Source organism: Echeneis naucrates, chromosome 12 (genome assembly GCF_900963305.1).
Source record: "Echeneis naucrates chromosome 12, fEcheNa1.1, whole genome shotgun sequence".
Lineage (NCBI taxonomy): Eukaryota > Metazoa > Chordata > Actinopteri > Carangiformes > Echeneidae > Echeneis > Echeneis naucrates.
This window is the reverse complement of record NC_042522.1, coordinates 4,049,569-4,064,597: the sequence shown is the minus strand read 5'-3', so window position 1 is coordinate 4,064,597 and position 15,029 is coordinate 4,049,569. Positions and strand designations below refer to the sequence as shown.

Below are 15,029 nucleotides of genomic sequence, written 5' to 3'. Positions count from 1 at the left end.
CTGTAGAACATCACCAGCAGCTTCTCCTCTAGATTGTTCCTCCTGAACACCCTCAGGAAGTGGAGTCGCTGCTGGGCTTTCTTCACCATCACTGTGGTGTTAGCAGTCCAGGAGAGGTTGTCAGACAGCTGCACTCCCAGGAATCTGATGGAGCTGACCCGTTCCACGCAGTCCCCATGGATGTACAGCGGGGCTGGGTCAGCCCTGCCCCTCCTGAAACCCAGGATAATTTATTTTGTTTTTGTAGTGTTCAGCGGCAGGTTGTTGGCTGAACACCACTCTGTCAGTCGGATGACCTCATCTCTGTTCATCCAGGGTTTCTGGTTTGGAAAAACCCTGACCCTTTTATCGACATTTATGACAATGTCGACGCAGTTTTTGATGTATGAGAGTACGGTGTCGGTGCACTCCTGCAGATTGTGGCTGGACAATAAATCCCATATAGTTGGAAGCAGTCCTGTAGTTGAGAAAGGGCTCCATCTGGCCAGGTTTGAATTATCTTTTGCTGTGGCTCTGCCTTGCTCAGCAGGGTGGTGTAGGTGGATGTGAGGGACAGGCAGAGATGGTCAGATCCAGCAAGGTGGGGGAGGGGAGTAACTCTGTACGCGTGTTTTATGTTGGAATAAACATGGTCCAAAAGTATTCACTCTCTGGTGGCACACTCCACATACTGGACAAACTTTGGGAGCACAGTCTTTAAACACGCTTGATTGAAGTCCCCAGCAACAATGCAGACGCCATCCAGCTGCTGTTTGTTTACACTGGCAAGCAGGAGGCTAAGTGCCGTGCTAACGTTAGCATCGGGTGGGATATAACAGCTAACACAATGACTACCGTGAACTCCCTTGGGCGATAAAAAGGTCTGCACTATACTACCATAGCCACTAAATCTGGAGAGAGTCAATAATCCTGCTGCTACAGCAACACTCGCGGTTCACGTAAACACAGAGTCCCCACCTCTGCTCTTACCCGAGTCACTGGTTCTGTCCTGCCGGTGTAGCGTGCGGCCTGCTAGCTCGACTGCAGCGTCGGGGATCAGCGGGTGAAGCCATGTCTCCGTGATGAGAATAACACTATAGTTCCGCACAAAGCTATTTGTGGCCATCTCTAGCTCCAGTTAATCTATTTTATCGGTGATGGATCTGGCGTTGGAGAGGAAGAGGTTCGGTAACAACCCGTGGGGGTGTTTACGTAGCCTAGCATCTGAGCCCGGCCGGCATCCCCGCTTCTGTTTCCGGTCTCTATGCCGCCTTCTCCGCTTGCTGGGAAGGCTGCTGATCCCCGGCGATTTCGCTATGTCCTCCGGGATGTTGTATCTCTAGTGGAAATCGCCAGTAATCGACAAATTGACCGTCAGACCGAGGTCAATGGGGTTCTGGAGGCTGTATCTGTGGTTGGCTTTACAAACTTCTCAGAGGCCACAACCCATTCCTTTTTTAAAAATTCCAGTGTGAGCTGGTCTGCCACCATTCAGTAATTTTTCATGACTCTGGAAATTTTTATGATCGTAGAAGAATTAGTTCCCCTGTTTTTTGATTTTTTTTAAAGATATTGTGTCAAGCTACTGTACACTATGTGGTTGTTATTGGTCACCATTTGTCTGTTCTTTCCAAATCATTGGCAGATCTTTGCTCATTATACAGATGGGTTGCAGCCACTCTGCAAAATCTACCAGTGTAACAGAACATAGCTCAATGTTAATCACACTGCACACTGTATAACATATCAGACCAAAAAATCCTGCAATATCCTATTCATCCAGCTCACACTCCTGCTCTTCATGTCATTTCTGACAGTTAATTATTAATGCAGTCACTTACAAGCCTGCTGACATATGCAAACAAGTATATTTCCTAAAAAAAAAAAAATTACATAGCTTACAGAATGGTTAGATACTTGGTTATGGTTGGATAATTTTACTCAGTTGAGAATAATTTTGTGTGCCTTCGTGTATTTTCTGGAAATTATTTAGTTCTGCCCTCTTTCTGTAACGAAAAGAGAGAAATCGAAGCTTCAGATCAATTTTCGTTCCTACCCTCAATGCTCCTATGAACCTATGCTCAAGAGAACTGGATCATGACCGAACGAAATCGCGGATACAAGCGACCGAAATGACGTTCCCCAGAAGGGTGGCTGGCTTCACCCTTAGAGAGAAGGTGAGGAGCTCAGAGTAGAACCGCTGCTCCTTTGCATTGAGAGGGGCCAGTTGAAGTGGTTCGAGCATCTGCTTAGGATGCCTCCTGGGCGCCTCCCTTGGGAGGTGGCCCCAGGGCAGACCAAGGACCAGGTGGACAGATTATCCACGCTAGCCTGGGAACGCCTCGGGATCCCCCAGTCAGAGCTGGTCGATGTGGCCGGGGAAAGGAAAGTCTAGGGCTCCCTGCTGAAGTTGTTACTCCCGCGACACGACCTCGGATACGCCGATAAGCCGTACAACATATGCCTCTGTGAGCTGTTAAACTGTTTTTGGATTCTTAGTTTCTGTGTCCTATTAATTTGATAATTTGACGGTAAAGAAAGGAAGAAAGTGTCAGCTTTAGGTAAAGGACTGCGTGTCCTTCCAATGGAAAGTTTTATTTTCCTTTTTAAACAAGAGATGGTGCTGATGAGCTTCATATTATCGGATTTTCATTAACTACTCCTTCCTCCTCAGTCCACGCTTTATTGAAAAAAATATAAATTACAATCAACGATAGTTGACATAGTGGAACAAAGTTCCAGAACAAGTTCGGTATCTTAACTAAAATAAACAAATAAATTAATAAACATGAGACAAATAATACAGAAAAACAAAGGTAGGTACATAGGTACGTAACATAAATGTTTAACATAAAAATCAGGCAGTAAAGAATTCTCTAAATAGTTCTTGAATTATGGTCATACATTTCTTATCGTCAATCATTTTATACATTCAACGTAGTTCTTAAAATCAAGTTGGAAGGTCGACATTTAGAGAACCTAGCTTTGTGGATGTGAAATTTTGCTATAAAAATCAAAAGATTAATGAGATGATTGATTTTTTTAGTTTTTATTATTCCTCTTCAGTCCATATTCTAATGGAGTTATCTCCGTGACGTAGAAGCCAGAACTCTAATCAACGTGGTCACGTTGCAATCTCGCGTTACACCGCGAGATTGCGACGCCGCCGGTTCCCAAAGTGGAACAGCTTTCTCCTCTCAGCGGTCGGTGGGTTAACAGCGCGGATACACCGAGAGGAGCTATTTTATCCATAACGGTGTTTAATAAATGGACCGACTTAGTCGTGATGTCCGGCAAACCAGCTCAGTGTGAACTCCTTTGGTGGGCGCTGTGAAAGTTTTTTACGGGAGGTGACACATCCAAGAGTCTGGTTTCACCGGCACTGACTACATTCACTTTACTGTTTTCAGTGAGTTAATTTTTCACGTGGAATCCGTGCCGAAAGGTTATTTCTTCGTCTCAGGTAAAATCCGGTGAAAAGTCGGGTTTTGAGCCTACAGGCGGCGAACGGCCGCCGACCTACAGCTGCTTATATTGCGCTGAGTGCAGGCAGAAATGGAGGGACATGTGACGATGGCACCCTGGCTGGAAGTGTAAAGCTCTCTCACGCTGAGGCTCGTCAGTGTCCGGCTGTTCGTGATGCACCAGCAGGGCTCGTTGATGCCCCCCTTGCTCGGTGATGTATTTTGCCAGTGCCGGTCTGGGGTCGGACCGGGCGGCGGAGGCGGGCACGTCGAGGAACCATCGTCGGTTTCTCCATCTACACCGGTCACCAGACAGCCTGTAGCTGGTGACCGGCACCCCGACTCCGGCCAACCAGCGCACCCATGTGACATATGTGGAGGTCCGGAGCAGGAGCACAGACTCAAAGTGCTTTTCCAGGTCCTGGATGTGAACGGGGATGGAGGCATCTGTATTAATGACCTCACCATTGGACTGAAGAAGTTGGGGTTGCATCGCACTGAACGTGATCTCATGGTAGGTGACCAGTGTTCTGCCCAGCTTCTACTTTTTTCTTCTACTGTCTCTGTCCCTGTCGGTTTTTTTTTTTAAACTCAGTTTCAGTTTGTCCCCAGGTACTTAAGCGGATAATGATATTAAAAACAGGGGAATGCTCAGAGAAAAGACATCTGATGTTGAGTTGGTGTGCAACAAAGAAAGCAACAGGGACGTGACAAAAGGAAAAGCAACACAATAGGCGCAGAGCCAAACGTGTAAACGATAGAAATGGACAGATGCAAGAATTTGGTTGTTTTTGTTACTTTTCTCTCCAATTTTAGTTTACTTTAAATCCGTTGTGAACAGGTCGTTTAATTCAGTTTTATTAGTTTTTAATTTTGTAGAAACGTTGGCGAATTAAATAGTATTTAGTGTTTAGTAAAAACGAAACACATTTTATATGTTTTCAAAGCCATCCACCAAAGATTTGCAATTCAATTTGGCCACTTGATTTTAAGTGTATTGGTTATTCACAGACCCAATCAGTTGTCTGATACTGCTCCATGTGGTACCGCTTTAAATGGATTCTAAATTTGGCTGGAAGATTTGTCATTTTTTGACTCATAAATGATGTGGCACCAACTTGTTCATTTACTAATCAACCTGCATTGGAGGGCACTGAAAACACACATAGACCATTACCTAATTTTCATAACTTATTTGAGCCGATATTAAATTAAGTTGAATTAATTAATTGAAATCATTGCCTATCACTTAAGAGACCCTTTCATTCATTGTCAATATAGCTCAAAAAGCTGTATAATGATGCTTTGATTTAAGCCATATTGCATTCAGTGATTTAGACTAAAATAATAAAGTTTCATTTCAAGGCAAAATGAACTAGAGTAAAATCACAGAGGCAAAAGCTTTAACTGCAGTTTCATTAACTGGTGTACTTCCTCTTCTTGTCAGAGTGTGCATGAATGGTGAATTTGAAATTGGATAAGGAGCCTTTTTCCATAGAGAGGACCCCCCTCCCAAAGAAGAGCATTGCTACTTTCCAGTAATTTAGCTAATTGAACTGTGAAATTCTTTATAACCTACCTGAATGCTTGGTTTACACTGATCAGATCAACCACCTTTTTCCTAAATCATTAAACAACTGAAAGCTTTCTTCTGTATCTTTTCCCTTGCCAAAAAGATAGTTAACAAACTAACTCTTAAAAACAAAGGAGATACAATGTGTTGACTCAATCCAAATATGTGTTTCTCCTCTTCCTTAGTAATTGAGTCATGCTTGCAATCAATTAAAACATTAATGGTTGTAATGCGCCCATGGACATACAAGCCACAGTGCCAAGCCTGCAAGTAACTGCATCCTCAGGAGGATCCAGTAGGGCTGGGGCTGAGAGCTACTGATAGAGTAGAGTTGGGCTTGTCCCTTTGCTATGTTAATATTTCTCTGCTGGGAAAAAAAACATGTAAGAGAAGAATGGTTTGTAGTTACTGTATTTGGGAGTAGGGAAATTCTGTAATGTGGAGGTATCTTGTGGGAGTAAGAGCAGCTGGAAATATTGAGGATTTAATGTAGAGGAGAACCTTATTTGCTGCGTCATGTTGCATTTTCCCAGCTGAGAGAAGCCAGTATGTGTGGAGAATGAAAATGCTGCGGAGCTTGTTGTTGGAGGGATGGGATTGCCTGTTGGATTCTGTGCTTTGAATGACTCAGATAGAGTGAGGGAAGGGAGGGGGCGTAAGCATCAGCAGATTTTTCTCCTGTGTGGGAGGAGTGATGGAGGGAAAACCTGCGCTTCACCCCCCACCGTCCCATTCTACTCTGACAGAAAATTGAAGGCATAAATTATTGCCTACACTGCTAGCTTGTCCTTCATTGGCTGAAGGGCTTGTTCCGAGGCTTCACAGTCGAACCTGCCAGTATGAGCTGCAGTGATTGGCCAGGCTCAGCTGCAGTGAGGATGCAGGTTTCTAGAGGTTCTGCCTGCTGCATTTCTCTGCCTGCTGATACTGAAGGCAGTTTAGTAGCAGATCCTGTCTCCTGCTCCTGCTGTCATTTAGTTATTCTCATAAGATATTTACAATGTGAAGTTTTTGCTCTAAATAAATGGAGAACTAATCATGCCTCAGAAGTTACAAGGACAGAGTTAGGAGCAATTTTCTCATCTCACTGCGTCGGACTCCTGTGAAGCTGAGTGTGGATCAGTCAGTGAAGTAAATTTTAAAGAGAAACAGCTCTCGTACAAAGGTGAGACATGGAGCTGCCGAGCTGCGGCAGTGCAGCTGGAAGAAAGTGGAGTCGTCTTTGCAAGCTCACATTCTCAACCTTAGCAAACATGTGCTGTGCCTTCAACTCTTTGCCCTCAGCTGACAGACACAAGTGTCGGCCTTGTATTTGAGCGGAGGGTAGTCACCCAGATGCAGTAAGCCCCAGTTTGAGAATGCTGGATAAAATGCTGCGTTTTCTGAGACAGAGTCTTTTTGGCAGTTTACAGTGTGAGCCTGCCAAGACACACTTGCCAGAAGAGAAAGAAAGTGGAGCTAGTGAAGAGCAAACTGCTCTCCAGAGAAACACTGCACACTCCCAAGACAGAAAAGACTTCAGGAGGAGTGATGTTACACCAAAGAAGACAACATTATTAGTCATGGTGGCACCTCCTACTGATCTTCAACAGGTAGGGTAAAGATGTGGCTGAGTTCTCTTACCATAATGACCTTGGAAGTGATTAAGCTCAAAAGTCCTTTCATTTACTTTTATTAGAGCTTTCACTGCCATCTCACTGACAGGACAATTACTGTTAGATCTACTGTGCAACCGTTTAACAAGGTGTGTCTGAATCCGTTTTTCATGTCATACTAAATCACATCAACTATCCAGTGAATTTAGAATAGTATTTTCTACAGATATGAAGAGACAGATGATGAGACTAATTTTGTCGATCAGTTGAGTTGAACAGTTTTAAATTGCCCTGTAAAATGTTTTGCAGGTTGACAATGATTCTTAGTTACCTAGACTTAACCAAGGCTGGTTCTGAGTGAAACACGGAATTTGATGAGAACTGAATGTTGCAGTTGCCATCAGTCATTGTATTATTGTTCAGTTCTTATTTTTACAACCAGATATCTGCAGAATTAATAGCATTGCCATCGGCCTCAGCTGCACTTTATGGTCAGCTCAAATTAGCAAACGCCACGAAGGTATGAAACATCAGCATGCTACCATGTCCATTGTCATGGTGAGCATAAAAGCTTATTGACACTCAGACCTAACTAAATGCATCATCATGTCTCACAGACCATGTCCACTCTTGCAGATTTTTATTTGTAATTAAAATACAAAGTTTTTTTTGTTTTTTTTCTTTGTGCTGGACTGCTGACTTAGAATCATCCTTTGAAAGTGTCACTCAACAGACACACTCAATGCGAAGTTGGGTATGTGAGTTTGTCTGGTCTTTGCCTAAGCCTCTTTCATGAGCTGTTTAATTCAGATCCTGGATATCAGGCATCATCCATGCAGAGGAAGTAAACTACTGTGTGGACTGTTTGTGTGGCTGGCTTACTAAATAACTACCTTCACTTCACCTTCACCTTCACAGTATCACACCTGGTTTGTTACAGACAGAAGACTCAGGTGTGTCTGATATCCACCCATCCATTATCAATACAGGGTAGCTGGTGCAAATCCCAGCTGATGGAGATTATGTGGAACATCAATCAATCAACATTTGAGATAAAATCAGTGTTGAGATGAGTCATATTTGACATTTACAAACTGTTGCGCTTTAAACAGATATCAGAAAAGTAATAGGCAAAAACACATTTGAATGGGGGGTTGGTGGTGTTGTCTTAGTACAGGCTCTGGAATCAGCTCCCATTGCTGCAGTTGTGCCATCAGGCTGTAATAACTGTGACTTTTGAAACAACAGCATGGCACTAAGAATGGCTAAATTCTTTTATTCTGTTGAGTTGTTCATTATTAAAACTCATTTCACAATGGTCTGTGGACTGGTCTCCATGCTGTCAACACACTGGTGCAGATTGGGATTTTTTTATGCTTGGCCAGTTTTGCTGTCACTACAAGAGCTCAGCTGCATTCAGTGTGAGACAAACATGTGATTCTCCTCTCTACCCTGCACTCCCACCCCCCACCCCCCCCCCCACCCCTTTAGCTGGAACATGTAAGCACACTTACAGACAGCAAACAGCCACCTTATGCTCACAGAAATCTGTCCAACTGGCTGTATTGGCAGAAAGTGCTCTTGTCTACCTTACATGGCAAATAAGCTGATGGCTATAAAGTGGTCTGAATTGCAGGTTAGGTCAACAGTGCACAGATGGAGGAGACTGTGGAAGCTGCTGTTTGTCACATCACTCTGTCTAAAAAGTAAAACAGCTCCCTTGAAAATTAAGATGAATTGGCTCACGTAGTTGAAGTGAATAATTTTACAAATATGATTACAGCCAATAAAGCAATGTGCTTTGAGCGTCTTGTTTGTTTAATTCTCAGTAGACACAAGTCCCATAAATGTTTCCCTTGTTTCTCTGTTCTTACAGAAAATAGTGAAAGCAGGGGACAAAGACCTAGATGGACAGTTGGACTTCCAGGAGTTTGTCCATTACCTCAAAGACCATGAGAAGAAACTCCGCCTTGTCTTCAAGAGTCTGGACAAAAAGAACGATGGTAAGTTTTTCACTTTCTTCGCTTGCTGTGACATTCTGAAAAACAGGTTGGACACAACATCGATTGCATTAAGTCAGAGAACAAGAAAGATGTAGCAAAAGCGGATCCAGCAGGTATTGGCTGGGATGGGTCAAGCTCAAATAACCTCTCATATGGTGGGAACCACCATGACTTCAAATTCATCTGGGTTGTTACCTCAGACAGCCAGGTAGAAAACTAATCTGGTCTTTGCATGTAAAATGGCTGATAAATATAGATTTTCTGTGGTGTAGGTCGGATTGACTCACAAGAAATAATGCAGTCTCTGCGGGACCTGGGAGTCAACATCTCTGAGGAGCAGGCTGAGAAGATTCTGAAGAGGTGAGAGTGAAACCGGTGATCATAAAGTTTAAGTTGGATGTATCCCTTCTTCATATTATACTATGTCACATTCATAAGCATGAGTAGAGGAAACAGGTACATCCCACAAATGTATTTATTTCTGTTAAGGCAGCTACTGCCTTAACAAATTGGAGGGCAAATTGCCTCAAAGGGACAATAAAGTATATTCTATTCAAATAAACTGGATTTCTGGTTTCTTTAACTCCTGGTCAGACATGCAGTTCTACATGTAAGTGTGTGAGCAGTTTAATATGATGGTGTGGTGTTCTTTTTTTATTTTTTCAATGAAATCCAATGAAACATTTAGGTACAACAGGCATGTCTGAGCCTATCACAGCTGCCTCAGCTCCACCCAAGTGTCCAGTGCAGAGTGTTGTGGCTCAGTGGCATCCTTGTCTTTCATTTCTAACCTCCTGTGTGTCTGTCTTTTCTTCTCTCTGGCGTGTCTCAGAATAAGGAGGGGCCATATTTGGGCCCCTATCGTTTAGTAAGTAGCTTCTACAGTCTACTTGCTCAGACAGTGCTTCACTTATCACCACTGCATTGTCCATTTCAGTTTCAAAGGAAACATGCAACAAATATCACTTTAGCAGAGCAAAGCAATTATAAGATCAGTTGATTTGATGATTTCAGAAGGTATCCTGTTATAGCACAGTGCACCTTAGCTAATGGAAGGAAGTCGTGAGAATAAATGTCACCATTACTGCATGTGAGGAGCTTTTTTTTTCTTTTTGTTGTTGTCTGAAATTGTCATGCTTATAACAGTATATCCTCTGTCATGCTCCACCAGTATGGATAAAAATGGCACAATGACGATTGACTGGAATGAGTGGCGGGATTATTACCTCCTGCATCCAGCAGGCAACATCCCTGAGATCATCCTCTACTGGAAACACTCCACGGTAAACTTGGCTGCAGCACAGCAGTAAAGTCATAGCTGATCTCTGCTAATTCATTCCAATTGTTCAGGCAGTGCTACAGTGTTACATTGTGAAATTATGACAATGAACAGTGTACACATGTTACAGTGCTAAAAGGGTTACAGAGTTAGGGTGGGATAGAGTTAATGTGCTATCTGTTAATGTTAAAGTTAGAAAACATGATGATTGTAAGGCCATAAACCATGTGAATTCAGAGTTTATTTGAGATTAGCTCTATTTGTCAAAGATGCACAATGGGATAGACCTGTATTTAAAGGTGATGAATGCCATGACTATGATTGGCTGTGATTATTTATAATTTCCCGGATGCACTTGAATCTGTTGAATCAGGTGCAGCAGATGCACCAGGCTGTGACAGTGACAAGCACACGTGGCATACCCCTGGTGCACAGGACAAGACATATTTGGATGAATACCAAGAGTCATAATGGACTCTATTCTGGCTCCTGTCTCCAACCCTGGCTCACAACAACAGTGTCAGACTGACCCCTCTGTTTTCTCCTCAGATCTTTGATGTTGGGGAGAGTTTGATGGTGCCTGATGAGTTTACAGCAGAGGAGAAACAAACAGGAATGTGGTGGCGTCACCTAGTGGCTGGAGGAGGAGCAGGGGCAGTGTCTCGAACATGCACAGCACCACTGGACAGGCTGAAAGTGCTCATGCAGGTAACACAAATCACACAACTTAACCAAATAACTCAACAGGGAGCAGTGAAGTACTGTGTGTGAAGACCATGCTGACTGTTTGTCCCACACAGGTTCATGCCTCCAAGAACAACAGCATGCACATTGCAGGGGGCTTTTCCCAGATGATCCGAGAAGGTGGTGTGAGGTCACTGTGGCGAGGCAACGGCATCAATGTTGTCAAAATTGCCCCTGAGTCTGCTATTAAGTTTATGGCCTATGAGCAGGTATCAGCAAAGCTTTGGATCAGAGAAGACATTCACTTATATCCTATTTTGTGTTGTTTCTTAACAAATATTAATTTCCTCTGTCAGATTAAACGACTAATAGGAAGTAACCAGGAGACACTGGGCATCACAGAGAGACTGGTAGCCGGCTCTCTGGCTGGAGCAATAGCTCAAAGCAGCATCTACCCTATGGAGGTGAGAGAGCAGCTAAGACACACAATGAAACAAGACCTCTATTGAACATGAACTAAGTGGATCATTATGATTGTGTTCATTCTGTAACTGTTCTGTAGAAGCTCGCTATGTTTGTTTGCAGGAATAAATTGTGTTGTGACTGACTGCCCATTTTAACTTTTAGCCTTGAACCCATGATGTGAAACTGTACTGTGACCTCTTATCTGGAGGGAAACAGACCTTCACGCAGACTCACAGGTCGTCAGTTATGCACAAAGTGTGAGCAAGTCATTTATGTAAATGAGGTTAATAACACGCAACTTATTTTCATATGAAAGATTAATGCACGGTATACGTATGATAATCTATGTGCAAGTATGAAAGATTTTCTGTGACTCTTGGACTAGAAATGAAGGTTACTGTTTTCTATGAGAAGGCCTGACATCACTTCCTGTTTCCTCAGGTCCTGAAGACAAGGTTAGCCCTGAGGAAGACGGGTCAGTACTCAGGCATATTGGATTGTGCCACACATATCTTCCAGAAGGAGGGGATAGCTGCTTTTTACAAGGGCTACATCCCCAACATGCTGGGCATCATCCCCTATGCTGGTATCGACCTGGCTGTCTACGAGGTGTGTGTTTGTGTGGTTGTTATCACTGTCGCTACTCTTTTTTGTGCTATTCCATAGCTTAGTCTCACTTCTTCTTATCTCTCAGACTCTGAAGAACTCATGGCTGCAGCGCTTCGCCACAGAAAGCGCTGATCCAGGGGTTTTTGTTCTTCTGGCCTGTGGCACCACCTCCAGCACATGTGGTCAGCTCGCCAGCTACCCACTTGCCCTGGTTAGGACTCGAATGCAGGCACAAGGTTGGTTGCCACAGAGCTCTGCTGTGCTGTATTGCTTATTATTGCATTCTTTGCATTTTTATTGTGAAACATTGGCTCTTGATCATCCTTGGAACCCGGATGGACAGAATCTGGTCTGATACCTTCTGTTCCGAGGCGGAGTTTCTTCTCGTGGCTGAAGATGGGTGAACTGTCATTAACTGTCTGAGAAGCTACTGTGATGAGAAGGGCATGTGTTGTTCCTAGACTTGTTGTATGTTTGTTAAGCATTTCCTCTCTCCCTCAGCTACCCAGCAAGGGGGCCCTCAGATGACCATGACAGGTCTGTTCAGACATATCGTCAGAACCGAGGGGGCTGCTGGACTCTACCGAGGCTTGGCTCCCAACTTCATGAAGGTCATTCCATCTGTCAGCATCAGCTACGTGGTATATGAGTACCTTAAGATCACCCTGGGGGTGCAGTCCAAGTAAGGATGGAGACAAAAATCAGAAATGAGGCGCCAAAGGCTTTGTTTTTTTCTGAAGAATGATCATTTGGATCTAAGAAACAAGCAGCGGAAATTCTACACATTTCAATTATTCAAATCAATTTCCAGGTGTAAAGGATAAAAGTGAGATGATGTAATGAAGAGGCCAGAGGTCTGATGAGGAAGATGAATGACTTGAATGACTGATGACTTTCTGGAAGTAGGAAATCCTAACTTGAATCTTGGATATATTTCCATTGTTTGGTGTTGCTTTAATCATTCCTCAAGCAATTCAGAGGTTCAGTCCTAGGGGTAGCCATGGTGAATGGAGTTACAGCATTTTTCACAACAACTTGGCCTATTGTCATGCATCAGCTTAAAGCTAAAGCACCCATTAGAGAACATTGTGCATTAAAACCCAGTGTCTGATAGGAACCTAAACCTGAACTATAAAGGTGGCAGGAGCTGGAGATAAAACCTCATCTACTGAAAATGTGCACACTGTGGCATCACATCACTATAGCACCTTTTCACTTTCTTGAGGAAAACCACCAGTTTACATTGATTTCATTGAAGGTGTACTGGTTTACTGATGGTCCTGTATAATTCTCCTAGTGCATTTTGGGTGCGTAGCTTGCGGTGCACAGAGCAATGGTGAATCTTCTGCTGGTATGTAAATTCCTTTGTTTGTTTAATGTGGTTGTTCATGTTGATTTAAATTTGTCCCACTGCTTTGTTTGTGCCAACACTTTAAAGTTAGTAAAACTAGTTTCTACTACAAGGTTCTAAGATTTCACGTGCTGCTTCTTGTCTACAGACATCACTGTGGACTTTGAGTGCCTGGGTCTCATGCAGATAACTGATAAGAGAAAACTAAATTCCCAAAAACTTGAGTTTGTGGATAGTTTTATTTAGAACATTACGATTTGATTTCTTTGACTTTTTGTTTTCAAACTACCTTGGCAGCCGTTTTTTCCTTAGAGAGTGACCCTCTCCACCCAGCACTCCCATCACTCTACCTATGCTCACATGGGAACCCTGTCCTGTTATTGTCTTTAACACATTAATGTTTCCTTTGGGATGACCTTTACACGCTGCCTGTGTAAGGGTCAACTGTAGTTGTATAACTATAGTCATGTTGTTGGTTCCATTTGTGTGTTTGTGCTGAGGGGTGCCATTGCAGCTGGAGAAGATATTTTTGAGGAGCAGGTTATATAATACATATATATAATTACTGAACCAGATTTGATTTGTTTGATGGTACTTAATGTAAATATGTAGAGCAGTGTTGCCATTGGCTGAGTGTATCATGAGGAAGAATTGCTTTAAAGATACCACTTACATCAGCAGCTCTAAAGCGCAGCAAACAGCATGTCTCCTGGTGATGATCAGTGTTTTACAGCTACTGTTAGAATATAATAGCACATAAATAGAGCAGTAATAATGTCATTGAACTTACTCAGTGCCGTCAGTTGCACATCTATCTGAAGTTTTCCAACATTAACCTGAGCAGGTGCTGCTACTGCAGCAGCAAAAAAAAAAAAACCCTGATGTAGCCTGGCTTTAATTTCATTAGATCTAACAGAGCTGTTGATTGGATGTTAAGTCATTAGACATATGTGAGTCAGTAAACTGAGTGAAAGCAACAACAGAAAATAAGACTAAAGGTATGTAGCTACCTTTTACCCTGAGTCTAAGGGGCTCAGAAACAGCAGCTACCTTTACACTACAACATTAAAGATAGAATTCTTTACATTGTTATAGTTTCAGTGAGGCGTTAGTGTGTTTACCTGCAAAGGAGGTCATGTTTTTCTTTTTTTTTTTCTTTTTTTTTTTTTTTTTAGGCTTAAGAGCAACCCTCTGGATTTGAATGACATTTTTATAATTCCTTCCAGTTGATCCTAGTTTTACAGAAACAGGTGGTTAAATCTATCCTTTATAATGTTCGTCCTCAGGAGTGTTGAGGGAAAGATGAAAGTGTGTTGTCAGATAGAAAACATCTGATCCTCAAACAGGTTACTGGACATTTTTTCAGTGTTGACTAACAATGAATTGCATTTGCAAAAGTGAAATCACTTTAAGATTCTACATTGTATAAATCAAACCTTATTTTGTATCGTTTGACACACAGTTATTTTCATCGCATACCAATATAATCTTCTTTTGCTTTGGCATTCACTTCCATTATCCCTCAACTATATAGTAAATCATTTGTTATATTGTCAACATGTTCACCTTTACCATGACCCAGGTGTAATTTTTTTGTTGACAGGAGAAACTTACTGACAAGGACTTTTTTTTTTTTTTTTTTTTTTTGAAAGCTGGATCTTGAAGGGGTATTTCACAGCCATGTTGTTTTTCTATGATGTAAGTCTACATTACTACTACACTACACCACGTGGTGATGCGGCCAATCAGAGGAAGCACTTTTAGCCTGACTATTTCCAGATTCCTATGAATGCCTTGTGTGCCAAGCCTCTGACATAAAAGCACTTGAACATTGTACAAGGTGGAGTGTGGGACATTGGATGCACTTTAAGGTCCTCTGCTTTAATTCCTGTCTTTATTTTATTTATTACTTTATTTATTTATTTATTCTTTCAGAAAGGATGAATGACTGAAACAATGATCTGTCAGTTGTACTGGATACCTGAGGTATTCGGTTTGCTTTTGAGTGAGAAGATGGATCAGTATGG

General features: G+C 42.5%; 1 protein-coding gene across 5 annotated transcripts; it reads left to right on the top strand.

Annotated features, from left to right (window-relative positions):
* Window positions 1–3,168: 3,168 nt before the first annotated feature.
* Window positions 3,169–14,643, top strand: slc25a25b (solute carrier family 25 member 25b). Of its 5 annotated transcripts, none has more exons than XM_029515493.1 (11): window positions 3,169–3,769; window positions 3,800–3,957; window positions 8,488–8,614; window positions 8,887–8,974; window positions 9,786–9,897; window positions 10,443–10,601; window positions 10,694–10,846; window positions 10,934–11,041; window positions 11,484–11,651; window positions 11,737–11,887; window positions 12,153–14,643. In XM_029515493.1, exons 1-11 carry the CDS (start codon window positions 3,619–3,621, stop codon window positions 12,335–12,337), a joined length of 1,560 nt encoding a protein of 519 aa, XP_029371353.1. In that variant the 5' UTR covers window positions 3,169–3,618; the 3' UTR covers window positions 12,338–14,643. The 5 variants fall into 5 exon arrangements, with proteins under 5 accessions (XP_029371353.1, XP_029371350.1, XP_029371351.1 ...); XM_029515490.1 differs by adding an exon at window positions 9,447–9,482 and having other exon boundaries at window positions 3,169–3,957; XM_029515494.1 differs by lacking the exon at window positions 3,169–3,769 and adding an exon at window positions 6,422–6,608 and having other exon boundaries at window positions 3,848–3,957.
* Window positions 14,644–15,029: the final 386 nt, after the last annotated feature.

Bases quoted from the DNA above. Each gene is read 5' to 3' on its own strand.
- slc25a25b (XM_029515490.1), top strand. From the start codon at position 3,619: ATGCACCAGCAGGGCTCGTTGATGCCCCCCTTGCTCGGTGATGTATTT. The intron at 10,847-10,933 runs GTATCAGCAAAG...TTCCTCTGTCAG, and splicing joins AGTTTATGGCCTATGAGCAG to ATTAAACGACTAATAGGAAG. The intron at 11,652-11,736 runs GTGTGTGTTTGT...CTTATCTCTCAG, and splicing joins TCGACCTGGCTGTCTACGAG to ACTCTGAAGAACTCATGGCT.